Source organism: Rhinatrema bivittatum, chromosome 4 (assembly GCF_901001135.1).
Source record: "Rhinatrema bivittatum chromosome 4, aRhiBiv1.1, whole genome shotgun sequence".
NCBI classification, from domain to species: domain Eukaryota; kingdom Metazoa; phylum Chordata; class Amphibia; order Gymnophiona; family Rhinatrematidae; genus Rhinatrema; species Rhinatrema bivittatum.
Genome location: NC_042618.1, coordinates 339,340,791 through 339,361,296, shown reverse-complemented (window position 1 = coordinate 339,361,296; position 20,506 = coordinate 339,340,791). Strand labels below are relative to the sequence as shown.

General features: G+C 47.5%; 2 protein-coding genes across 3 annotated transcripts in view; one reads left to right on the top strand and one right to left on the bottom strand.

Annotated features, from left to right (window-relative positions):
* The window catches only part of LOC115090870 (E3 ubiquitin-protein ligase TRIM47-like), a 58,901-nt gene extending 48,187 nt beyond the window's left edge, over positions 1-10,714 (bottom strand). The window contains exons 1-4 of the mRNA XM_029600476.1: positions 10,481-10,714; positions 9,181-9,707; positions 5,319-5,414; positions 3,535-3,765 (exon numbers count right to left, since the gene is read on the bottom strand). Of these exons, the coding sequence (XP_029456336.1) occupies positions 3,535-3,765; positions 5,319-5,414; positions 9,181-9,707; positions 10,481-10,655 (1,029 nt within the window). The 5' untranslated portion in view covers positions 10,656-10,714. The remainder of the gene's footprint in view (positions 1-3,534; positions 3,766-5,318; positions 5,415-9,180; positions 9,708-10,480) is intronic.
* A 93-nt stretch (positions 10,715-10,807) lies between these two features.
* Positions 10,808-20,506, top strand: part of LOC115090871 (E3 ubiquitin/ISG15 ligase TRIM25-like) — a 34,203-nt gene continuing 24,504 nt past the window's right edge. The window contains exons 1-3 of one of the 2 annotated variants that reach the window (XM_029600477.1): positions 10,808-11,561; positions 13,437-13,532; positions 19,215-19,445. In XM_029600477.1, coding sequence (XP_029456337.1) covers positions 10,959-11,561; positions 13,437-13,532; positions 19,215-19,445 — 930 coding nt within the window. In that variant the 5' untranslated portion in view covers positions 10,808-10,958. The remainder of the gene's footprint in view (positions 11,562-13,436; positions 13,533-19,214; positions 19,446-20,506) is intronic. The other variant, XM_029600478.1, reaches the window with a different exon arrangement.

The following is a 20,506-nucleotide window of genomic DNA, read 5'->3' as shown; positions in this document are numbered from 1 at the left end:
CCATTCTTCGTAAAACTGGGACAGCCGACCCCCGATGTTCGGTATGGAGGAATGGGTCGGCGTCCCTTCATTGTGTAGGCTTGCTGTTGTGTGCGAAGGCATGAGTCCTGGCACACTGAGGCCGCCTGCTTCGAAAGGAAGATGACCAAGACTGTGCTCTCGAAGCCGATTGCCTAGGGGTATAACTCGAAGCACCCCTACCAGATCGAAAACGACGCTGTCCCCTGAAACGGCCTCTGTAGCTACCCGGTGAGCGGGCCGCCCTAGGTTTGTCCTCTGGCAGCTTATACATCTTGTTGTCACCCAAGGCCTTGATGAGTTGTTCCAGCTCATCACTAAACAACAACTTACCTCGAAATGGGAAGGACCCGAGCTGGGATTTAGATGAGGCATCCGCAGACCAGTTCCGGAGCCACAACAGACGACGCGCAGATACTGCTGAAGACATAGTTCGTGCCGAAGTACATAGAAGATCATAAAGGGCGTCTGCCGTATAGGCGATGGCTGATTCCATATGGGCCGCCTGTTCAGCCTCCCCAGGGAGAAGGTCTTGGGCCGTCAACATTTGCTGAACCCATCGAAGCAAAGCCCGCTGCATGAGGCTACTACATACAGCTGCCTGTATCTCCAAGGCGGATACTTCAAAAATACGCTTAAGCAACACTTCCAACTTCCTATCCTGTAGGTCTTTAAGTGCTGTGCCTCCAGTCACCAGAATAGTAGTATGCTTGGCTATGGCCGTGACTGCGGAGTCCACTTTTGGAATCTTAAGGAGGTCAAGCGAATCAGCAGGGAGTGGGTATAATTTTTCCATGGCTCTAGTGACCCTCAAGGAAGCCTCCGGGGTCTCCCACTCACGGGACACAATCTGTGACAGCTTCGGGTGAAAGTGGAACGTCTGTGGTGGGGAGCGGAGCCCCGCTAAAGCTGAATCCCCCGTAGATAAATCTGACGATTCCTGAGACGGGGGAGTTCCAGCTCCTGCAGAACGTGTAAAATCAAATGGCCCAGTTCTTCCCGATGGAACAGACGGAGAACCTGGGGGTTGTCACCCTCCACCTGGGTGACACTGTCCCCCTTATCGTCCATAGCGAGGGTGAAAGAATCCTGAAAATCCGGATCCACCGGGTCCACCGGATCAGGCAACCTACCCCCCGGGGAAAGGGTAGGAAAGCAGGAATCCGCCTTTCCTTGGCTCCTGGAGTCCCTCGGGAGCTTTGCTGGGCTGGGAGACTGGGCATCCCACTCAGTCTCCGCTTCCAGATATGCTTTATGCAACAGCAAAATAAATTTTGATGAGAAGGGATGCTGTCGCTTTAAGGGTCCCCCAGAGGGCTTAAAAGGAGGAGGAGCTGGGTCGGCCAGCAAACCGCGTGGCCTGTGCTGTGGGAACAGCGGGGGGAAGGGGGGGAGATCCTCTCCCTCCTCCGAGCCATCAGCGTCCCCTTCCGAGGCAGACAAAATGGCCGCCGCTCCCGCACTAATCGGGAGCAAGCCAGGCCTCTGCCCCTCCACCTCGTGCGCGCCGCACGATTTCCTGCGTCTCGAAATGGCCGCCCCCGAGCTGAATCTCTGCGCTGCGAAGGCCCCTCGCCCCCGGGAAGACACCGGGAGCAGAGGCCTTCGCGAGAGAACCGGAGCCCCGGCTCTCCACAGGAGCTACACGCCATCCCTCTAGGCATAGTTGGCAGCCGGGTGGGAAGCTCCACCCCCTCCGGAGGCCCGGAAGAGTTCTGGCAGGCGCGGCTGGGGTGAATAAAAAGGTAAAAATCTGCCCCCTCTTCTCAGCGGGCCAGAATTGAAAACACTCCGGGAATTAGTGACAGGACAATGCCCTGCCCCTGGCTGGGTGCTTCAGCAAAATGAATGAGAAAAGAAAATCAGAAAATCGCTTTTCCCTGTTTTTGTTTTTTTTTTTTTTTAAATGATCCAGTCAGAGGCTCTGAAAGCTGTATTATTAGTTAAATATAATTAATTTTTTTTTTTTAAACGTATTCAAACCTGATGGGGCACAGCCCCAGGGAAAACAGAGATCAGGACCGCAGGTTATGCCTCTCAATCTGCTGGAGTCAAGAGAAAAAACTGAGGGATCGCAGGTGGCACCCCAGGTTATGTGGGAGATGCTTTTCAGTTTCTCTCTGACTCCATCTGCTAGAAGGGAGGCATAACCCAGCAGTCTGTAATGATCCTGGTACGTACAGGGAATGACAGTTATTCCAGCTAAACATAAGGAAGTTGATATTCAAAAGCCATTTAGACGGATATCTGAAAAGTTATCCATCTAACTGCTGATATTAAATTCCATATGCAGATAAGTTCTGGCCGCATAATAAGTTATGTGGCTATAATTTAGCCATATAAGTCGGGGTCATTCCAGGGGTGGAGAGGAGCGGAGTTAGCCAAATAAGTTATGCGGACAACTCCAATATTCAGAGATAGCTGCACAACTTATGTGGCTAACTATAGTCACACCATAGCGCTGTCCTAAAGCTCACCAGATATACTTAGCATGTTTACTTTAAGATACCTGGGTATATTCAGCAATGCTGCCATGCCACTGAGTAACAGGTCGATACTGTAACGTGCGGTTGAAGATTTCCCGTCTGTAACGTGCTGGGAGCGCACAATTCGGACGTGTAAGGCGATCCAGTCTCCAGTTTCACGCGTTCTTAGCGCTTCTTAAAACAGACGCATAACCCTTTCCGCACCCAGCATGTATATGATATGTAAATGAACGAATTAGCTGTATAATGAAGGAATTAGCTATTCCCCTCCGATACTGTGACGCGCGCTCAGATTATCTCCTTTGTAACCCGCTATTTTGCCGCGGCCTTAACGTGTTAGTTTACCGCCTACCCTCTACTTGGTGTTAGTGTGGTGTTCGAAAATTAAAACGGGAATAAAGTGTAAAAAATGGTGTAAAAAAAGTGTAAAAACATTGCTTACCTGCCCTGGCCCCGTCCGGTCTCCGGTGCAGCCCCAGTCCTGTCCCCTCCTCCCGAAACAAAAACAAAAAAAAACCCGAAAAAGTAGCAAGGCTCGGGCCTGCTACGGTAGTCCCTTCTCCTCTCCTCCCGATTTCGGCGCTCAAGGCGGCCGGGTGGATGTGCATTCATCCAGGCAGAGGGAGCCGGCGGCGAAAACGGCCTCCGGCTCCCTCTGCCTGGATGAATGCACGGCCCCCGCTGGCAGTGAATGAATGCCCGTGCGATTTCGGCGCTCAAGGCGGCCGTGCATTCATCCAGGCAGAGGGAGCCGGAGGCCGTTTTCACCGCCGGCTCCCTCTGCCTGGATGAATGCACGGCCGCCTTGGCAAAACAGCACAGATTGCTGGTGCTCTTGCCCCACACATCTCTTCCTGTGCTGCTGCTCATTTTACCAATGTGATGGTCAGCTGGTAGGCTGTACGAAGCAGGTGAGGGTTGCATATGGCCCTCAGGCTACCAAGTTGTCCATGCCAATTTCTCTCTATTTTAATTATATATAAATTTATTTTCATTCATATTATTCTATGGAAAGACCTTCCCTCGTTACCTGTATGAAGGATATAGTGTCTGTGCTGGCAACTTGCTCCAGTTTCTGTTTCTGCTGCTTCAGTTGTCTGTGTCGCACCTCCAGTTGTTTGAAATTCTCTTTAGCCTCCCCAAGTATTGACTTCTCTTCGCTCTCAATAAATCCAGTCACCTCCTCTCGGAAATTCTCCAGAACTCCAACAGCTTCAGCTATCTGTTTCTGCACCTGTTCCTTTTCCTTTAATGCTGAACTCTAGAGACAGAGGGAAAAAAAAAAAGTAACCGGTTCTTCATTCTGACATCCCCACGATTCACACACACATTAGGAGTGTAACAAAGCAACTGACAACAGATTAAATCTCAAAGTCCGCTCAGTCTGTTCAGCAAGGTGCACCCCCAGGCCTTCTGATTAGGGCTATAAGTGCTGCAATCCGCTCCTCATACCTTCTGGATCAGCTTGCAGAGGATACTAAATGTGGGGAAGGCAGAGGTCTCCTTTAGAGAAGTTTAACATTCAGCATGTCTCTATTCTCCAGCAGCTGCCTACTCTTCTCCTGGGCTCCAGGATAAACTGACTGAACTTCATTATATTTCAATGTAATCCCACCTCTTTTTGCTGCCTCTCACTGTCCTTCATTATCCATCTCTTTTTACAGTCTCGTCATGCACAGCTGTCAATATTTTATTTCCTCCTGCATCCCCTCTCATATACAGGGGCAGGACGCAGCTTCCTTCAGAGCTATTTTAAAAAGTACTTTGACCAACCATTAGGTGTTCTTGTAAGAGCTGCATTGTAGGCCACGGCCATTGGCCAAACTCTTAACAGCCTGTTCAATTTGCTGCTATATGAACAGCTTTAGGGAACCAACCTGAAAAGCAGCAAAGGCATCTGGGAAAGCAAAAGCTGCTCAGGCAGAGGGATGCTAGACAGCTGCTGGATGGATACGTGAGTGGTTTGCTCTTTGAGGAACAAGCTAAAAGTCAGTAAATCTGCAAGTTAAACTGTTGTCTCTTCCCAAAACTTATCCTAAGAGACAACTGTCATGGCCAGTGGTAAAACTGGTACGACAGAAGCATCTTTGAAAGAGTCACAAGGCATCAAAAGGTCCAAACAGGAAGCTCCAAACCCACTATAGACAAGAAAACAGAAACCTTCCTTACCATGATTATGAAGGAACTGCAGGCCCAAAAAAACCACAGATAACAATCACAGGGAAATAAAGAAATGAAAACAGATGTTGCTTTCTTTTCGGCACAAAGTCTCCTTCTTTAAAAATAGAATGGATGAACGTGAGAAAAGGACCTGCTTGTTGGAAGATACTGTAACACTGCTACACGATAAAATCAAAATCACTTCCGAACTGAGAACGGACTTCAAAATATTTAGATAATTGGAGCTGGAGAAACAAGTGTGACTTCCAGAGGGAACAGAAGTTGATAACATAAGAACATAAGATTTGCCATACTGGGCCAGACCAAAGGTCCATCAAGCCCAGCATCCTGTAGCCAACAGTGGCCAATTCAGGTCACAAGTACCTGAAAAGATCCCAAAAGGTCAATAGATTCCATGCTGCTTATCCCAGGAGTAGCAGTGGATTTCCCCAACTCCACCTTAATAATGGTTTATGGACTATTCTTCCAGGAACTTGTCCAAACCTTTTTTAAATCCATCCTCTGGCAACAAATGCTAGAGTTTAATTATGCGCTGAGTAAAAAAATATTTTCTCCTACTTGTTTTAAATGTATATCCTACACAGCGATCTCATGAGCCTTTTTCCCCCATCAGAATAAAAAGATTCAGCTTACCTGTATGAGGTCCATAGCATTTCTGGTCTTGGAAATATTGGCTCCTAATTCCTGGATCTGAATCTCTACTCCTTTCAACATTTCAAGCTGCTGAGCCTTTAAAAAGAATAATAATAGTAATAATAATAAAAGGCAGAGCCAATCAGGTTGCAGCCTGGGTGAAATTCTACAATATGCCTTACAAACAGCACTAGGGTGAGAAACAGGGAGACCAGGGTTCAAATCCCACCTCCCCACAGACATTCCTTGTGAGCTTGGACAAGTTACTATCTCCCACTGCCTCTGGTACCTGCTTTGACTGTAAGCTTTATGGGACAGGCATTTATTGAATACTAATAAAGTCTGTAAGCTGCCTTGAGCATTGGTAAGGTGAGCTGAAAATAAAAAAATAACTATAATAAAATGTTTTAAGATTTTAATTTGTACAAGCATAACATCTTCTGTCCAACATCTTGTACTAATGTTGGATTTATCTTGTTATTACATGTACATCGTCAACCCTGATCAGACAAGGACTGCCCTGCTCCAAGAGGTCAGTATTTATCAGTTAACTGTAAGAATTTAACTGCATCCATTGGATGCTATTAGGACCTTAAATAACATGGAATAACTGTTACTGTATTTTGGTAAAGAAAAAAAACATTTATTTTTTTTACAATTTCTTAGCTAGGAGCAGAGGTTTTCCCTCATATTTAGGGACCTCCGTAATTAGTTTTTATTTTATCTGGGCATTTCAATGTTACAACAAAATATATCAGTGGAAAAATGACATATTAAACAGGAGAAAAATCAATGGAAGTGTCATTTTTCCACTGATTTCTTTTTTGGTACAGCATTGAAATTCCCAGAAAAAAATATAATAAAAACTGAAACCGAAGGTCCCTACTCAAGTTGTTGGTGTGTCCTCTGATCTCCAAGGGGCAGTCCAAAATTCAGTTTTGAATAAGCAGCGGCAGAATTGCAACAAGTCCCGCTGTCGCTCCTTGTGACCTTGGGCAAGCCACTTTACCCTCCATTGCCTCAGGTACAAAACAGATTGTAAGCCCTCTGGGGATAGAGAAATACCTACAGTGCCTGAATGTAAACCGGTGTGATATCTCAGATTGAGATCGAATGCAGGTATATAAAAATAATAAATAAATAAATAAACACCACAGATTCGTTTTTTGGTCCATAAGTTTCCACCTGCTCTTTGTATACTTCCAGCTCAATTGGAACCATCCTCCACATGGCTTTATTCATGACTGACTGCCCAGGCTTCTCCTCCCAATTTTTTTATACCTCCCCACTCACCCACCTTTCCTATCTAGCCAAGCAATCACAACGACTGTCCATGTCCTGAGGCCACAGACTGAAACTCTCTTCAGAACCTGGCGCACCCCGAGTTGGCCACTGGGTGTCACTTTTCTGTGATGGCCAACACGCTCACCTTCCCTCCTTCCATGAAAGCTGCAAATGCTGCCTCTGCAACGTCCTCAGTCCTGGCTGACTCATGGAGCAGCAGGGCAGGCTTGGGAAATGAATCCAGGACTGCCACTGAGCCATTGGATCTGCCCCCAACAGGCAGGTCTGCAAATATCTAGCAGGTGCAGGAGCAATAGCAATGCGACGAGCCTAATCAGCAGTATTCATTGGATCCAGTTTAAATACTTACCCGGAGAAGTTCTTTATACCTCAGAAAAAGCTGAATCAGCCAATTAGATTGTCCAATTTAGGTTATTTTTTTGCACAAAGAACCTTAATATGGTAGGATAATTTGAATCTGACCTGAGTATAGACAGTTGGAATACCTTCAACAATCTTGCTAGCTGCCACATTGTATACCACATTCCTTCTTGTCACATTTAAAAAGCTAATTTCAAAAACTTAGTTTTATCTCTGATGTTTATCCTATCTACCATATAAATGGGCTTGGACAGACATGCCGCAAATGCGCAGAAGAGAGCAGCTCTACTGCTCATGCGCGAGAGCACGTCGGTCAGAAGGGAGCCCAGCGGACGGCTGTCTTGGAAGCGGCGAGGAGCAGTGGCGGCAGCACAGGAGGTCTCCGGGGGGGGGGGGGGGGGGGGGGGTGTCTCTCTCTCTCGTGCGGGGAGAAGCGGCGGCAGCACAGACACAGAAATGGGAGGTCTCCGGGGGTCTCTCTCTTGCGCGCGCCTCATCACAGAGCCCGGTGGAGAGGCGCGCGAGAGAGAGACCCCCGGAGACCTCCCATGGAGCTGCGGCGGTGGTATCTAAGCGTCAGGCGGGCCAGAGAGAAGAAGAGGGAGTGGAGGAGGGCTGAGGGAGAGTTGTGGAGGAGGTGGGAGGGGAAGGAAGGGGTTGTGGAGGAGGTGGGAGGGGAAGGAAGAGGATATAAGTGGGGAGGGTAAAGTTGTGGAATACAGAAAAAGGGAGCAGAGGAGGGCTGAGGGAGAGGGAAGATGAGAAGGGATGGAAGGAAGAGGATGTAAGTGGGAAGGGTAAAGTGGAGTGGAGGAGGGCTGAGGGAGAGGGGAGAAGGGGAAGGGAAGGTGAGAGGGGAAGGGAAAAGGATATGACTGAACAAGTGGGAAGGGTAAGATGTTCTGGAGAAGAGAAAAAAGAGGGGAGGAGGGCTGGGAGAGGGAAGGGGTTGTAGATGAGGTGAGAGAGGATGGAAGGAAAAGGGAAGTTGTGGAGAACAGAGCGGCTCTAACCGTGCCGGTCTGATCGATGGAATCTCGCCCGTTTTAACAGACTTAACGGCTAGTTTAATAGAATAGAGGCATGCGGATGTTTGGATTTTCTCTCTCTCAGTCAGGACAGTCGCTGGCCAAAAACAGCACCCTGGACAAGGGTTGCTTTTGGCAACACCCCGCCCCCCTTTTAGCTTATTGATTTATTAAAACTACCTTTTGAGTATGAATCAAAGTGGTGCACAAAACAGAAAGCAACACACCTAATTATCACAGACACAGCAAGTGCAATGGCCCATTTAGGCTGCCCCGTTGAGATTCATGAAATTTGGGTAGATGTACAAGTTCCCACATGCAACCCAGCATTAACTAAGTCTCCCTATGTCCTTTACCTGACCTCTCAACCCCACTCCTACCACTGTTTGCCATATCTGTCCCCAGTGCACCCAAATCTGCTGCAGTGGTTGACTTAACCAGCTCGACTAGCAGACCACCTTCAGCCTTGCCATCCTCAGTCTTGCTTCCTATAAGATTAACACCTAAGCTCCCTTCTAATTTAAAATCCAGTCTCCCAATTTCACTGGGTTTCAAGCATGGCCCTGCAGGCAGGTGCCCCAGCCTTTTTGGAAGCCAGATGCAATTATGCCACTGCTGTTAAGGATTTGAAGTGCCGCTCCATGCAGGTTGACCATGATGCCTTCCTAGAAGTACAATGCAGTCTTGATGCTGTTTTGGGCTGTAAATGCCACTCTGTGCTGGTTACCCCAATGCCTTCTTAGAAGCACAATGATTTGTATTTTTTTATGCTTACTCTGCTGCAAAATGCATCCCTTGGAGGTAGCACATGTGTGGCCCATTTTTTGCTCCTGCCCTTCACTTGCACCTGCAGCCCTCAGAGTGAATAAAACCTTAAGGTCCTTGAAAATACCAAACTTTGTGTGAGAACCCTGGGAGGTGATGGAGACTTGCAAGGTCCGTGACCCTCCCTATGTGCCCAGGACTAGAACAGGAAGGGGCTACATATGGATTTATGGAAAAGGGTTGTATCCACTAGCCAGTAAATATTTAACTTCTTTATGATCAAGGGATGAAACTGCCTTGCACCTCAGAGTGACCTTAAAGCAGGAGGCAAAAAAGCACAAAGAAAAGTGATTTGTGCTATTAGAAATTCAGGGTCACTCCCACCCCAGGTTTCTGTATCTTACCTCTCTCTCTGCTTTTTCCTGCTCCGCTGGCACCACTTCATGGTCTTTGTGATCCTGGCTCGCACAAATCTGGCAGATGCATTTCTGATCAGTCTTGCAGAAGCCCTGCATGGGCTGCAGGTGGACTCTGCACACACTCTCAATGTGTCGGACGGGCGGCACCAGCTGGTGGCTCTGGAATACGGCGTTCCTATAGTGAGTCTGCAGGTGCGAGGCGCAGTAGGACGCCATGCAGACCAGGCAGGATTTGGCAGCCTTCTCCTTTTCGTCCGTGCAGAAGTCACACAGAACGTCTTCGGAAGAAGACGAGGCCTCGGTAACAGGCGCCTGCCTCACCGGCTGCCAGCGTTCCAGCAGTTCAGACAGGGTGAGATTCTTGCAAAGCTCGGGTCTGGCAGGAAAGGCGGTCCGGCAGAGGGGACAGCTGACATCTTGGTCTGTCCTGCTCGGATTATCCCAGTGCGATCTGACACACTCCATACAGAAACTGTGCCCACATGGAATCGTAACAGGATTCTTCAATATTTCTAGACAAACCGAACAAGAAAACGATTCATATGCATCGAGACTAGCAGCCATTGTGCTTTAAAACCAAGAGAATCAGAAAGAGCCACAGCACAAACGACGTATCTACCGCCTGCAGTGAAATGAAACTATTTCAGAGAAAACGAAACTTAGGCAACCAGTAAAAGCCACAAGCCCAGGAAGTGATGTCGTCACTTTTTTTTCCTCCTCTCTGATTTGCTGTACTCTGAAGAGGCAAACATCAGGTCAGGAGTCACGTGTAATCCTTTCTATACTACAGAAGAAAGAAAATAAAAAAAGACTGACCATATTTATTTTACACAGAAAAAAAACATTTGAAAAAAAGAGACAGCCGACAGATTGACCTCACTTTGCATCTCTGAAAACCGTTTGTTGCAGGAAGTTTGTACTATACATTTGCTTTATGGTTGTAAAGTTGTTACTCGGCCCGAAATTTGGAGGGCGCGGGCTAGAAATAATTTTAAATAAATAGATAAATTGCAATGCACTCTGCCGAAATCTGATCCCCCACCAGTGCAAGTCCCAGACACTCCAGGAGACCCGAAAGCACCCTGAAAGGAAGCTGGGACTTTTTTTTTCTGATAGACCTAGGGCCAGATGTAACTATGGGAAAAATGCATAGTACATAATAAATTAGCAAGGTCACAGGATCTCACTTAAAATATCAGTGTAAAATTTAGAAATTAAAACAATGTTATCTTCATTTAGAAAGAAAAATAGAGCATATAAAATTCCTTAGGTTCTATACACGTACTACATAATTCCTTCAGCAGTCTTAAGAGCCTGGAATAGGGCTGAGTTTTGAAAAACTCAAGCTGTAAAACCCGGACCCAAAGTGAACGCAGTAGGAACACGTAAAACTTGTTGATTCTGCTCATTTCTGACCTAGCATTAAGTTCAGGCAGATTTCCCTTTTTTATGCATGACATTTTTGGAACTTTGAAATCAGAGATCAGGTTCCGTCCGTATGCCCAAATTGTAATAAAAATATTTACAGTAACGTTAGTGAAGTCTACTATTTCCATCTTTTTTTCTGGTGATATTTGGAAAATGCCCACTCCAGTAAAGCCTTTAAAAAAAAAAAAAGGCGCCGCAACTGTTTCTGCACAGTCCAGTGTGAGACCGACACGCCCAGCTGCCAGCCCACTCGGTGGGAGGAACCCGAGTCCCTTGCACATCCATCTCATTTCTATGCTTTGCCGGGCAGAGCTCAGGGAGGTTTCGGGTCCGGGATGTCTCGCATTTCAACCACGGTCTCCCTGCAGCTCTCCAAAGACAGGCTGCTCTGCTCTATCTGCCTGGACGTGTTCCAGGATCCGGTGTCTCTCATTTGCGGCCACAACTTCTGCCAAACCTGCATCAACGACCACTGGTTCAAAAAGCAACACTGGAGCCGGTATCAGTGCCCGATGTGCCGGAAGGAGTTCTCCAGCAAGCCCTATCCGGAGAAGAACGCGCTCCTGGGGGACATCGCGGAGGAGTTCCGCCGGGCGCAACGAAGCGCCATCCCGCCGCCGCTCCTACCCACTGACGTGCCCTGCGACTGGTGCCCGGCCGCTGCCCAGCGCAAGGCCGTCAAGTCCTGCCTGCGCTGCCTGGCGTCCTTCTGCCAGGCTCACCTGCAGCCGCACCGGCAGGCCGAGGGCGCCTTCGCCGATCACCCGCTGGAGGAGCCGCTGCCGGACCTGCTCAGCGCCCGCAAGTGCCCGGCGCATGGCCGCCTGGTGGAGCTGTACTGCCGACAGGAGCGGCGCCTCCTCTGCTCCCTGTGCGCCTTCGGGGAGCCGGCGGGGCACGCGCCCATCCTGCTGGAAGAGGAGGCCCGCGGGCGGAAGGTGAGTGGGTACCGCGGGAATCCGACCGCGTGCTGACCCCGCCTCCCGGGAGCGGATTGTTGCTGAGTTCGAGGAAGCCACGCCTTCGTGGAGGAAAGGTTTCGTCATTTAGCCAATCGTTCGTGAGGGAGGAGAGGCAATAATATGCAAAGATAACGTCGTCCCATTCTATGCAATGGACTTAGCTGTTGGTTTGTTTTGGGGATAACAGTAGCAGCAAATCAGTTTGTTTGTTTTTTAGTTAGGTATTTTGATTAACTCTGCTTATAAACTTGTTGACAAATCTGTTCATTGTTGTAACCTTCAGAATAAGTTTCTTGGCAATATATTTATTTATTTATTTATTTATGGATTTTATATACCGGGAGTTCCTGTATACAATACATATCACTCCGGTTCACAGTTAAACGGTAATAACTACTGCCGTGTAGCAGTTTACATGGAACAAATCAGAAACTTGATCTAATAAGCATAAGCGAAACTAACTAGTTACAACTTTAAACATATAAGTAAGGCAATATAAATATATATACAATATACAATATATAACATATTATATAATATATATATAATATATAATATATAATATATAATAATATATATAATATATATAATAATATATAATATAATATAATATATAATATAATATATATAATAATATATAATAATATATATAATATATAATATATAATAATATATAATATATAACATAAAAAATAGGCAATATACAAAAAAAAGTCATTCAATACTAATGTGCAAGTTTAATTGATTGTTTTAGTTTTTGCTATTTGTATTCATAAGTGATAGGAAATTTGTGCCCACAGATAAACAAGTGTACAGTACTGCTTTGGTAGTTAATAGTATCATGAGGAAATATGCCTTAGTTGGCATTAGAACCGGAGTCTCTACCAATCAATCAAATTAAAGTTCTGATAACCCTGCCATCTTTCTTTGGCTGCTGCTGTTCTCTCTCACAACCTAAGGGCATTTATTGCATATACTTCCACTTTAACAAGGGCTTTACTTTGAGCACAAAGACAATTTAGCATTGAAGTCAGGCTTATCCCTGAGGGGGTTCCCCTGTAGCAAGGGGAGAATCTTCTGCAAAGGGTGTACCAAGGGCTAGATTTTTCCCTCCTCAGTGATCATGGCTGGTTTAGGGTATGTGCTTCCTGGGGGTCAGATATATCCCCTCCTAGGGGATCAGGGACAGCCAGGATATTTTCTCCCATGGGCTCAGGGGAATCTAAGATGTTCTTCCCCTGTGGATCGTGGATGGCCAAGGTATTCTTTTACTGGGGGTTCAGGAATGCTTCCCCATCTTCTTCCTGGGGTACAGAAGCCACCAAATCCTGATCCTCCCCGGGGTCTGTTGTGATTTTGGTCACCCGCGGGCGACCTGTTGAGGCTTTCCGGCATGAAGGGGGAGGGGGACGGTAGGAGGTCCCCTCTCCCAGTCTCTCCGGGCGGCAAGACTGTTTCATTTATTAGGTGTGGGGCCTGAGGCCGTTCAACAACCCCTTGGTTTCCACCTGATGTTTGGGGATTACTTTAGGGGCAGCTTATGCCTGGCCACCTTCTGTCCCTGCTTCTGTCCTCAAGGCCCCTTCTTAAGCATATTGAGAAAAAGAGAAGAAAAACAGGGGGGGCTCCTAAAATCACTTCTAAAGACACAGAACAGATCTTTAACAATTATACAAAGCAAGTTTACACTGTACTGTCATGTTTCTAAGGCATTCCAATAAGAGTCCCATACTTTATTGTAGGAATCAGTCTTCGGGTTTACCCAGCCTGACGATTATAGAGGTGAGAGATTCCCAGTGTGCCGATTTATTTTCTTCATCAATATCACTGCCTTAATTTTGCTCTTCGCAGGTTGATATTGCTGCCGTGCAGATGGAAGAGAAGAAACGTTTAAAGGAGGCAGATCGGAACAGGGAAGAAGTTAGAAAGTACATGGAGGATGTGAAGGTGAGTGCCCCTGCGGCAGCAGCTCACTCAGGCCTGGATTTGTCCAGAGGCGCAGGCCTAGGATAGCAAAAAAATCTGGTGGGGCAGCAGGCTGGCTGAAGATTTGCTGCCTGAGCCTGCCTCCCAATTATGCTAAACCTAACTTAGCAGTATTTTGCTTCCTGCTCCAGGCACCCCCCCCCCCCCCCAGTACAAAGAACAAGAGAGCAGTGGTGAGGCTGAAAGAGACACTGCTCATTAACCCAGCCCTTTTACTCTTGTCATTTAGGGATATGAGGGGGTGGGGGGAGGTGAGCCTGGAGCAGATAGAGAAGAGCAAAGAAGGCAGTGCCTTAGACCTTCTGTTCTATTGTCTGTTGTATGGGGTGGGAAGCGACAGTGCCTAGAGGTAACAAAATCCTAAATCAGAAAACATGGAAAAAGCTCACGATGTAATAACCTTTTCAGAACTTCTATGAGAGAAAAGGCGCCAGGGTCTTCTGAAGGGAAAAGAAGCATGAATCTGAGATCTCCTGTGGCATGAAAGACCACTGTCGGCTCTTGGGTAACATTAATGACTAAGTCCTGAGGCTGGCTCAGCCACAATGCAAACCAATGCTTTGCTCTGCTGGATGGGATCATAGCAAGATGCAAAAGGCCAAAGGCTGGTTTGTGTGTGTGTGTGTAAAAGGCAAGCTGCCTGAGCTTTGCAATCTGTCCCGAGTGCCTGAGCACACCGTAGCTTTGCAGTCTCCCTTGGTGCTGTAGTTTTCATAACCTTAAGTATTGAAAGCAGTTAACTTGTAGAATACAGATAGAAACCTGCATCAGAAGAACAGCTCAAAGTGGAATGCAGTGGACCTTCAGTAATCACAGTAGCCAACAGCAGTGTAAAAGCTCGTCTTGTACCCATGCTTTGAAAGGCACGCAGAGCTATGACCAAGGAATTAAGCCAGATCAGCCACTGTAGCTGTGACCATGCATTCTAGAAATGGCCAGGGTTCCTGCTCAAAGTCCTGGAACCGGAGCAGAGATGGGTCAGTATTTGGGGTTTTTTGTTTGTTTTGTTTTTTTACACTATACTCCTGACCTGGGATTGTTGGAGCCGGAGCAGAGCTGGAATCAGAATTCAGCAGGGCTCAATAGCTTAAAATTCTGATAAAAGTTTACTGAAAATAACAAAGTGCATTATGTAGTTCATTTTATAACAGTAAAACAATCAAACCTCATTCCTTTTTAGGAAAACATTTTTATTAATATAGGGCCTCATTCACTAAGCCGCGGTAGGCAATTCACCAGGCTAAAACTGCTGTTTATTTTGTATGGTAAATGGCCTGAGGCAGGGATAATATAAGATATTTCAAATATCTCACATTGCTCCAGGCTTAGCATTGCGCATATTTAAATGCATGCTAATGAGATCATCCATGCCCTAATTGATGCAAATCAAATAACATGACTTGCTGAAAAATTCGCAAGCTGGGTTAACTGATTAGAAGTTAGCTAAAACTTTTGAGTTTATGCTGACTTCTCCCAGGAGGCTTGGGACATTAACACAGGTCCCGAGATGCTCCCAGGACCTTGTCTTAAAGGGGCTGCTCGGCCCTGAGATCATTCCCTCTCCATCACCAGAAACTAGTGGTAACCCTAGTGGGTCTGCATAGATCCCATGTCCCACTTTCCTTGCTGCCTTTTCAAGAGGCCTATTTTTAAATTAAATAAATAAACTTTTTGTATGACCAAGGCAAGCCCTGCACCCACCCCCAACCCATCCCTTGACTCAAAAAACTCTGGCCCCAGGAGGCCAAAACCCCTAGCCTGCCTGCCACCGCCCCCCCCCCCTAGACCTTTCCCTTTAGAAAATGCCCTGGTGGTCCAGGAGACCGCACCACCCCTTGAACCCTCTCCAAACACAAAAACAGGCTGATGCAATATCAGCGCTTGTAAAACGGGTGCTCGTGATTGAGCACCCGCTCTCCTAACTGGCGCCGAGCCACCTCTCCCAGCCGCCCGATTTTAATATTAAAATGAGCTGCCACGGTAAAAAGGAGGTGCTAGGGAAAATTGTGCATCCCTAGCACCTCCTCTGCATCGGGCGCCCGGGAGAGGTCAGTGTCAGCGGGTTAGGAAAACGGACGCTTCTTAATTGACGAAGAAATTCAATTTCCTAGCGTGTAGCAGATGGACTCAGGACCAATGGGAATAGTGTACTCCTGATAGCAGTTGGAGACGGATCAGATTTCAATCTGACGTCAGCCCTAGTATATATACCCCTGCAGGAAGTGCAGCTCTTCAGTATTTTCCATCTCCATAGCAGTTAGGGACTTTATGCATGCTCTCACAGCGTTAGAGTAATTTACCAAAGAAACCCAAGACAAGAAGAAATCTTACCTCTACAGACGAGCCCTGCTCTCCTGCGGTGACACCCTTTGGGTCCCTCCCCCAGTTGAGAATTCCCGAGGTGGTTTCCGCGATCCCTCAGAGGTAGGCCTCGGTCCAGCAGGACTTAGCCCCCGGGAACGGGTGAGGCTGAGAGGCAGCAGGTGCAACTTTGAGCGAGGTGGTGAAGGTATTTCCCTCTCCCCCCGCAGCCGGAGACCGCCCGGAACGAGACAGGGAAACGCCGAGACAAGGTAAGGTAGAAAACGTCTTAAAAGTCTCCGGTCTCCAAAGTTCGAAGAGCCGCACAAGTCGCAAGCCAGCGCAAGTCGCAAGCCAGCGCCACGTGGAGACCCTCCGAGGTGGTCGCCATATTGACTGCGTGGTCGCCGTCGCCATCTTGACCTGTTCGCCGCCCTGTCCGCCGTCTCGATCCGTGCGCACAAATCCCTTGTGTGCACATCGGCATGCGCATAAGTGCCATGCGCATAGCGACGCGCATAGCCACACGCTTACTGTGCTGGGCACATTAGTTTGGCTCGTGCACACAGCGGCACGCACATCTTATTGAGTGCGCATCCAAATTTACGCGCACTCCGGAGCGCATATTTAAGCCGCCCGGAGCGCATATTTAAGCCGCCCGGTCCCTGTATTCTTACGCCCACAAGCCATGGCACCACCGGAGAAGAAGCTCAAGGCTCAGGATCTCTGTCCAGCATGCCACATTAGAGCTGCACAGCATGAAGAGGCCACGGTCCTGTATATACAGTGCGAGGAGGCTCTGGGGGATTCAGTCAAAGGCCCTCCCCAGCCGGTACCGGGATCCGGCTCCTCGGTCAGTACGTCGGACTTCACGACTCCCAGCGGAAGCCTCCCTCAATTGGGACCTCCCAGGGACTCAGCGCCTTTCCATTTAGAGCCAGTATCGATCTCCTGGGTGGAATTCTTCAAAGGTCTGCATACATTTGTCCACATGCAACCTTGTCCACATCCCCTTGTTGATACCTGGGAAGCAACTGCTTGATCTTGAAACCTAACTCCTCTCCTCCCTCTCCTGTATGTTTCTCTCTCTATCTAAAATCTTAGGTGAGCTATAAACTCATTAAAACACTGTACAGATCTTAACATCTTGGTGTCTTGTAGGCACCTCCTCTGCTCTGTCCACTGGATGAGCACCAGACAAGTAGTTTAGTGTGTGTTTTTGTTTTTTGTTTTTTTATTCTCCTCCCTGTGTGGTACTGGATTAGCACTTCTCTCCTCCAAACAATTTCTGCTCTGTTGGCACAGTCTCTCTCAGACTGAGACACAGGGGGTGAACTGTTAAGGGTTTCCACAAAACCCAAGGCAATCCAAAACTCCTTACTTACTGAAATACTTCCATACCCTATCCTGTAAGAGATTAGAGCCTTTCATCCAACCTCTCTCCTGGAAAGAAAGGGAGGACAAAAAACTTCACTCAAAAACAAAAGTTCAAATGAAAGAAATGGCTCTCTTGTCACTGGGTGTGAGCTAGTAGCAAATCTCTTACTCATCACTTATGCTTCTCGCCAAGGCTTTGGACATGCAGATCAAATATAGAGAGGAGCATGAGCTGGAAAGCTCCTACTTTCAAAATCCAACTCAAAGGTCCACAAAAACCAGTAGGTGTCCTGTGCTGATACAGAAACAGCATTGGACCAGTCGGCAATTTCCCATGGGGGTGCTATGGATAGATGGCACTTTCCTCTGGCCTATACTGCAGAGCATGACCCTTCTACAGGGGCTTATTCCTTAGTAAGTTAATCAATGAGTCCTTATGGGTTGGTAAGTGAGTAGAAGAACAGTTGGCAGTCTAAGGCTTGATTTTTCATGGTTTGTGTTAATAAAATGCATTGCTTCCCATTTATGTTGGAAGTGAGCCTATCATTTGCAGGTCGGCCTGGGGACAGGGCCTTCCAGCACATCTAAAGAGGATGTGACATTTGGTGCTGCAAACAGGAGGACTGCTGTAAAAATGTGGACTGCTCTAGATAGAAGGAATATAGAGACCACTAGGGCTATGCATTCATTTCAAATTAATTTTAAAAACATGACAAATAAGGGCAATTTGTTTCATTTGGAGAGGCCCCAAAATGAATCGGGGGGGGGCCCCCCCCCCAAATGAAACAAACCTTATTTGTTACATTCGTTTGAAATTAATGCATCAGGCTCAAGTCTAGGCCTAAAGCCAGGGCCTTGCCTAAAGCATAGGCCAAGGCTCAAAGTAAGGGCTGCGGCCTAGACCAGAGTGCAACACTGGGGTCTCTTACCTCTTACTGGAGCCCGGACCAAGACCCAACACCACAACCTGGCTCAGAGGCTGGATTCCAATGCCGGGGCTTATGCCCAGGCCTATGTTCGATGCCTCTGCCTCGGGTCAGGCCCAGACCTCACGCTACTGCCTTGTCGTCCTCTTTCTTCTGATGCCGACCGCTGGGGCTGCGTCAGAGTTCATTAACTCTGACACATTCACCCCACTGGATGGCTTCATTTTGATATACGGCAATGCTGTACATCAAACTGACGGCGCAACCCCAGTGGATAGCATCAGAAGAAAGAAGAGAATGACAAGGGAGCAGTGCAAGGCCTGGACCTGGCCAGAGGACCCGACCTCAAGGCATTGGGGCACTGGCTGGGTTGGGGCCCCAGCATCAGGGGCCGGGTTGGGGTGCTGGCTGGATCGGGCCCCTGGCATCGGAGACCGGGCCGAGGCATCAGCCTTGTGTAGGCCGAGGACACGATAGGTCTTCGTGAACTCACCATTGGATCTTCTCCGGATCGAGTAATTGGGGGCCGGGGGGGATCCTAGCCCTGGCATTTTTCCAGGCGGGTGGGAGCCTTCTTTTTCAAATTTTTGTTTTTTGGCTTTTTTAAATTGTTTGATTTTTGGTTTTTTTTCTCATGAATTAAATGTATCCAGCAATCCACAAACCAAAATTTTGGGGAAAAAAACTCCCGAAAACAAATATTTTTCCCCTGCACATCACTAGAGACTTGTCCCGACTCTGACCTTAATAGGGTTCAGGTTATTCTTCACTGTCACTGGGGCCTCTACACTATCTTCTTATCAAGAGTCAGGGGTGAATAGATTAGAGGGACCGTGCTGTGCTGTGGCAATAAAGATAAGAGAGTGAGTTAATAAATTTATCAGTATATCCTCTCTCAGGAGAGAATTAGAATAAACATCACAGGAGGCAACCTTACTGCTTTGTTGTACTGTGGCAGTGATGCTTGGCAATGTGTCGCCCACTGCACTCTCCAGGCTGTAACTGCCTGTCTGGTTTTTTCCCTCATGGTATTCTCCAGCACCGTGCCCTCGTCAGAGAGCTCCATGCCAGCAAAATCTCAGAACTTATCAAAGTACTTGAAGGACTCCGGAAAGATGCTGAAGATTATTTCAAGAGAGAGGAGGACTTGGCTTTGGAGGAGATTTTTGGCTGCCTGAAAGAGATGAAGGAGGAGAACATGCTGATAAGGATGAAAATCGCCTTGCTGCAGGACTTGGAAGAAAGCTGTGACCACTTCAGAGTGGTGCAGGTGGGTGATAGAGTCTGTCCTGTCCTACAGCTCTCTTGCTTGTGGAGGGGGTTTTGTTGTGACTTCTTTCATGAATTTAATGCTTAGGAATGGTGCCAGGTTGATAGGCCTAGGAGTTAGAGTCCTCCTATTGTCCACGAAGCAGGTACACCATGGGCAGCGACTGTTCACATTCCCCTTCACCAGTGGGTCTCTATCCCACACAGGACTGATCACCAATAAGAGTGAGAGGGTTCTTCAGTCCCTATGCCTGTGCAGATCTTTGGCGCTTCTGCTGAAACAGCCATTGCCCATGCTAGGTAGTGCCCAACTGTTGGGTAATTTTTGTCAGGTGGACACAGGTCTTTTCACATCAGCCACCAGACAGCTGTCGGATAGTAATGACTGTGGATTACTACCAACTCTTGAGCCACATTTAAATCAGTGACCCAGAGGTCCTTCCTGTGTTGTCCCAAATCAAGAGACGAAAGGCTCTGTAACACTGAGACAACACCCTTGAGCCATCTAGAGTCTCCTTCCCATTGCCGACTGAGATGACTGACAGAACATTTGGATGGGTAGAGATGACCTTTTTGAAGTTTCCTATGATTTCAGGATTCATCTATACCACAAGCATCAGTTTCTATATTTCTCTTAAGACCTGTGCCCAGACATATGGCTCCAATGCCATCGTCCTGCATCCTGTTTTGGAGCAATTTAAGTAATGGTGCTCCCAAGAGCAAGCGTGATCTTGAGATAACTTATTGCACCAGTACATGGCCTAAACTCTTTATTTATTTATTTAACAGCTTTTCTATACCGACATTAAAATACACATCATATCGGTTTACATTGTAACAAAAAGGTAGAAAATACAATAAACAGGGACGGGGGAGGGGGGATAACAAAACAATAGAAAGACAGCTCTAATGGGGAGCTTGAGAGAAAGGAACTACACAGTGCGGGCAACTAAGGTTAGTGGGGGAAAAAACTATTTACAGTGGTAGGGAACTGCGCGAAAGGCACGGATGGGGGGGGGGGGGGGTGGAGGGGAGGGAGGGGGAGAGGTATAATTGCTCTAT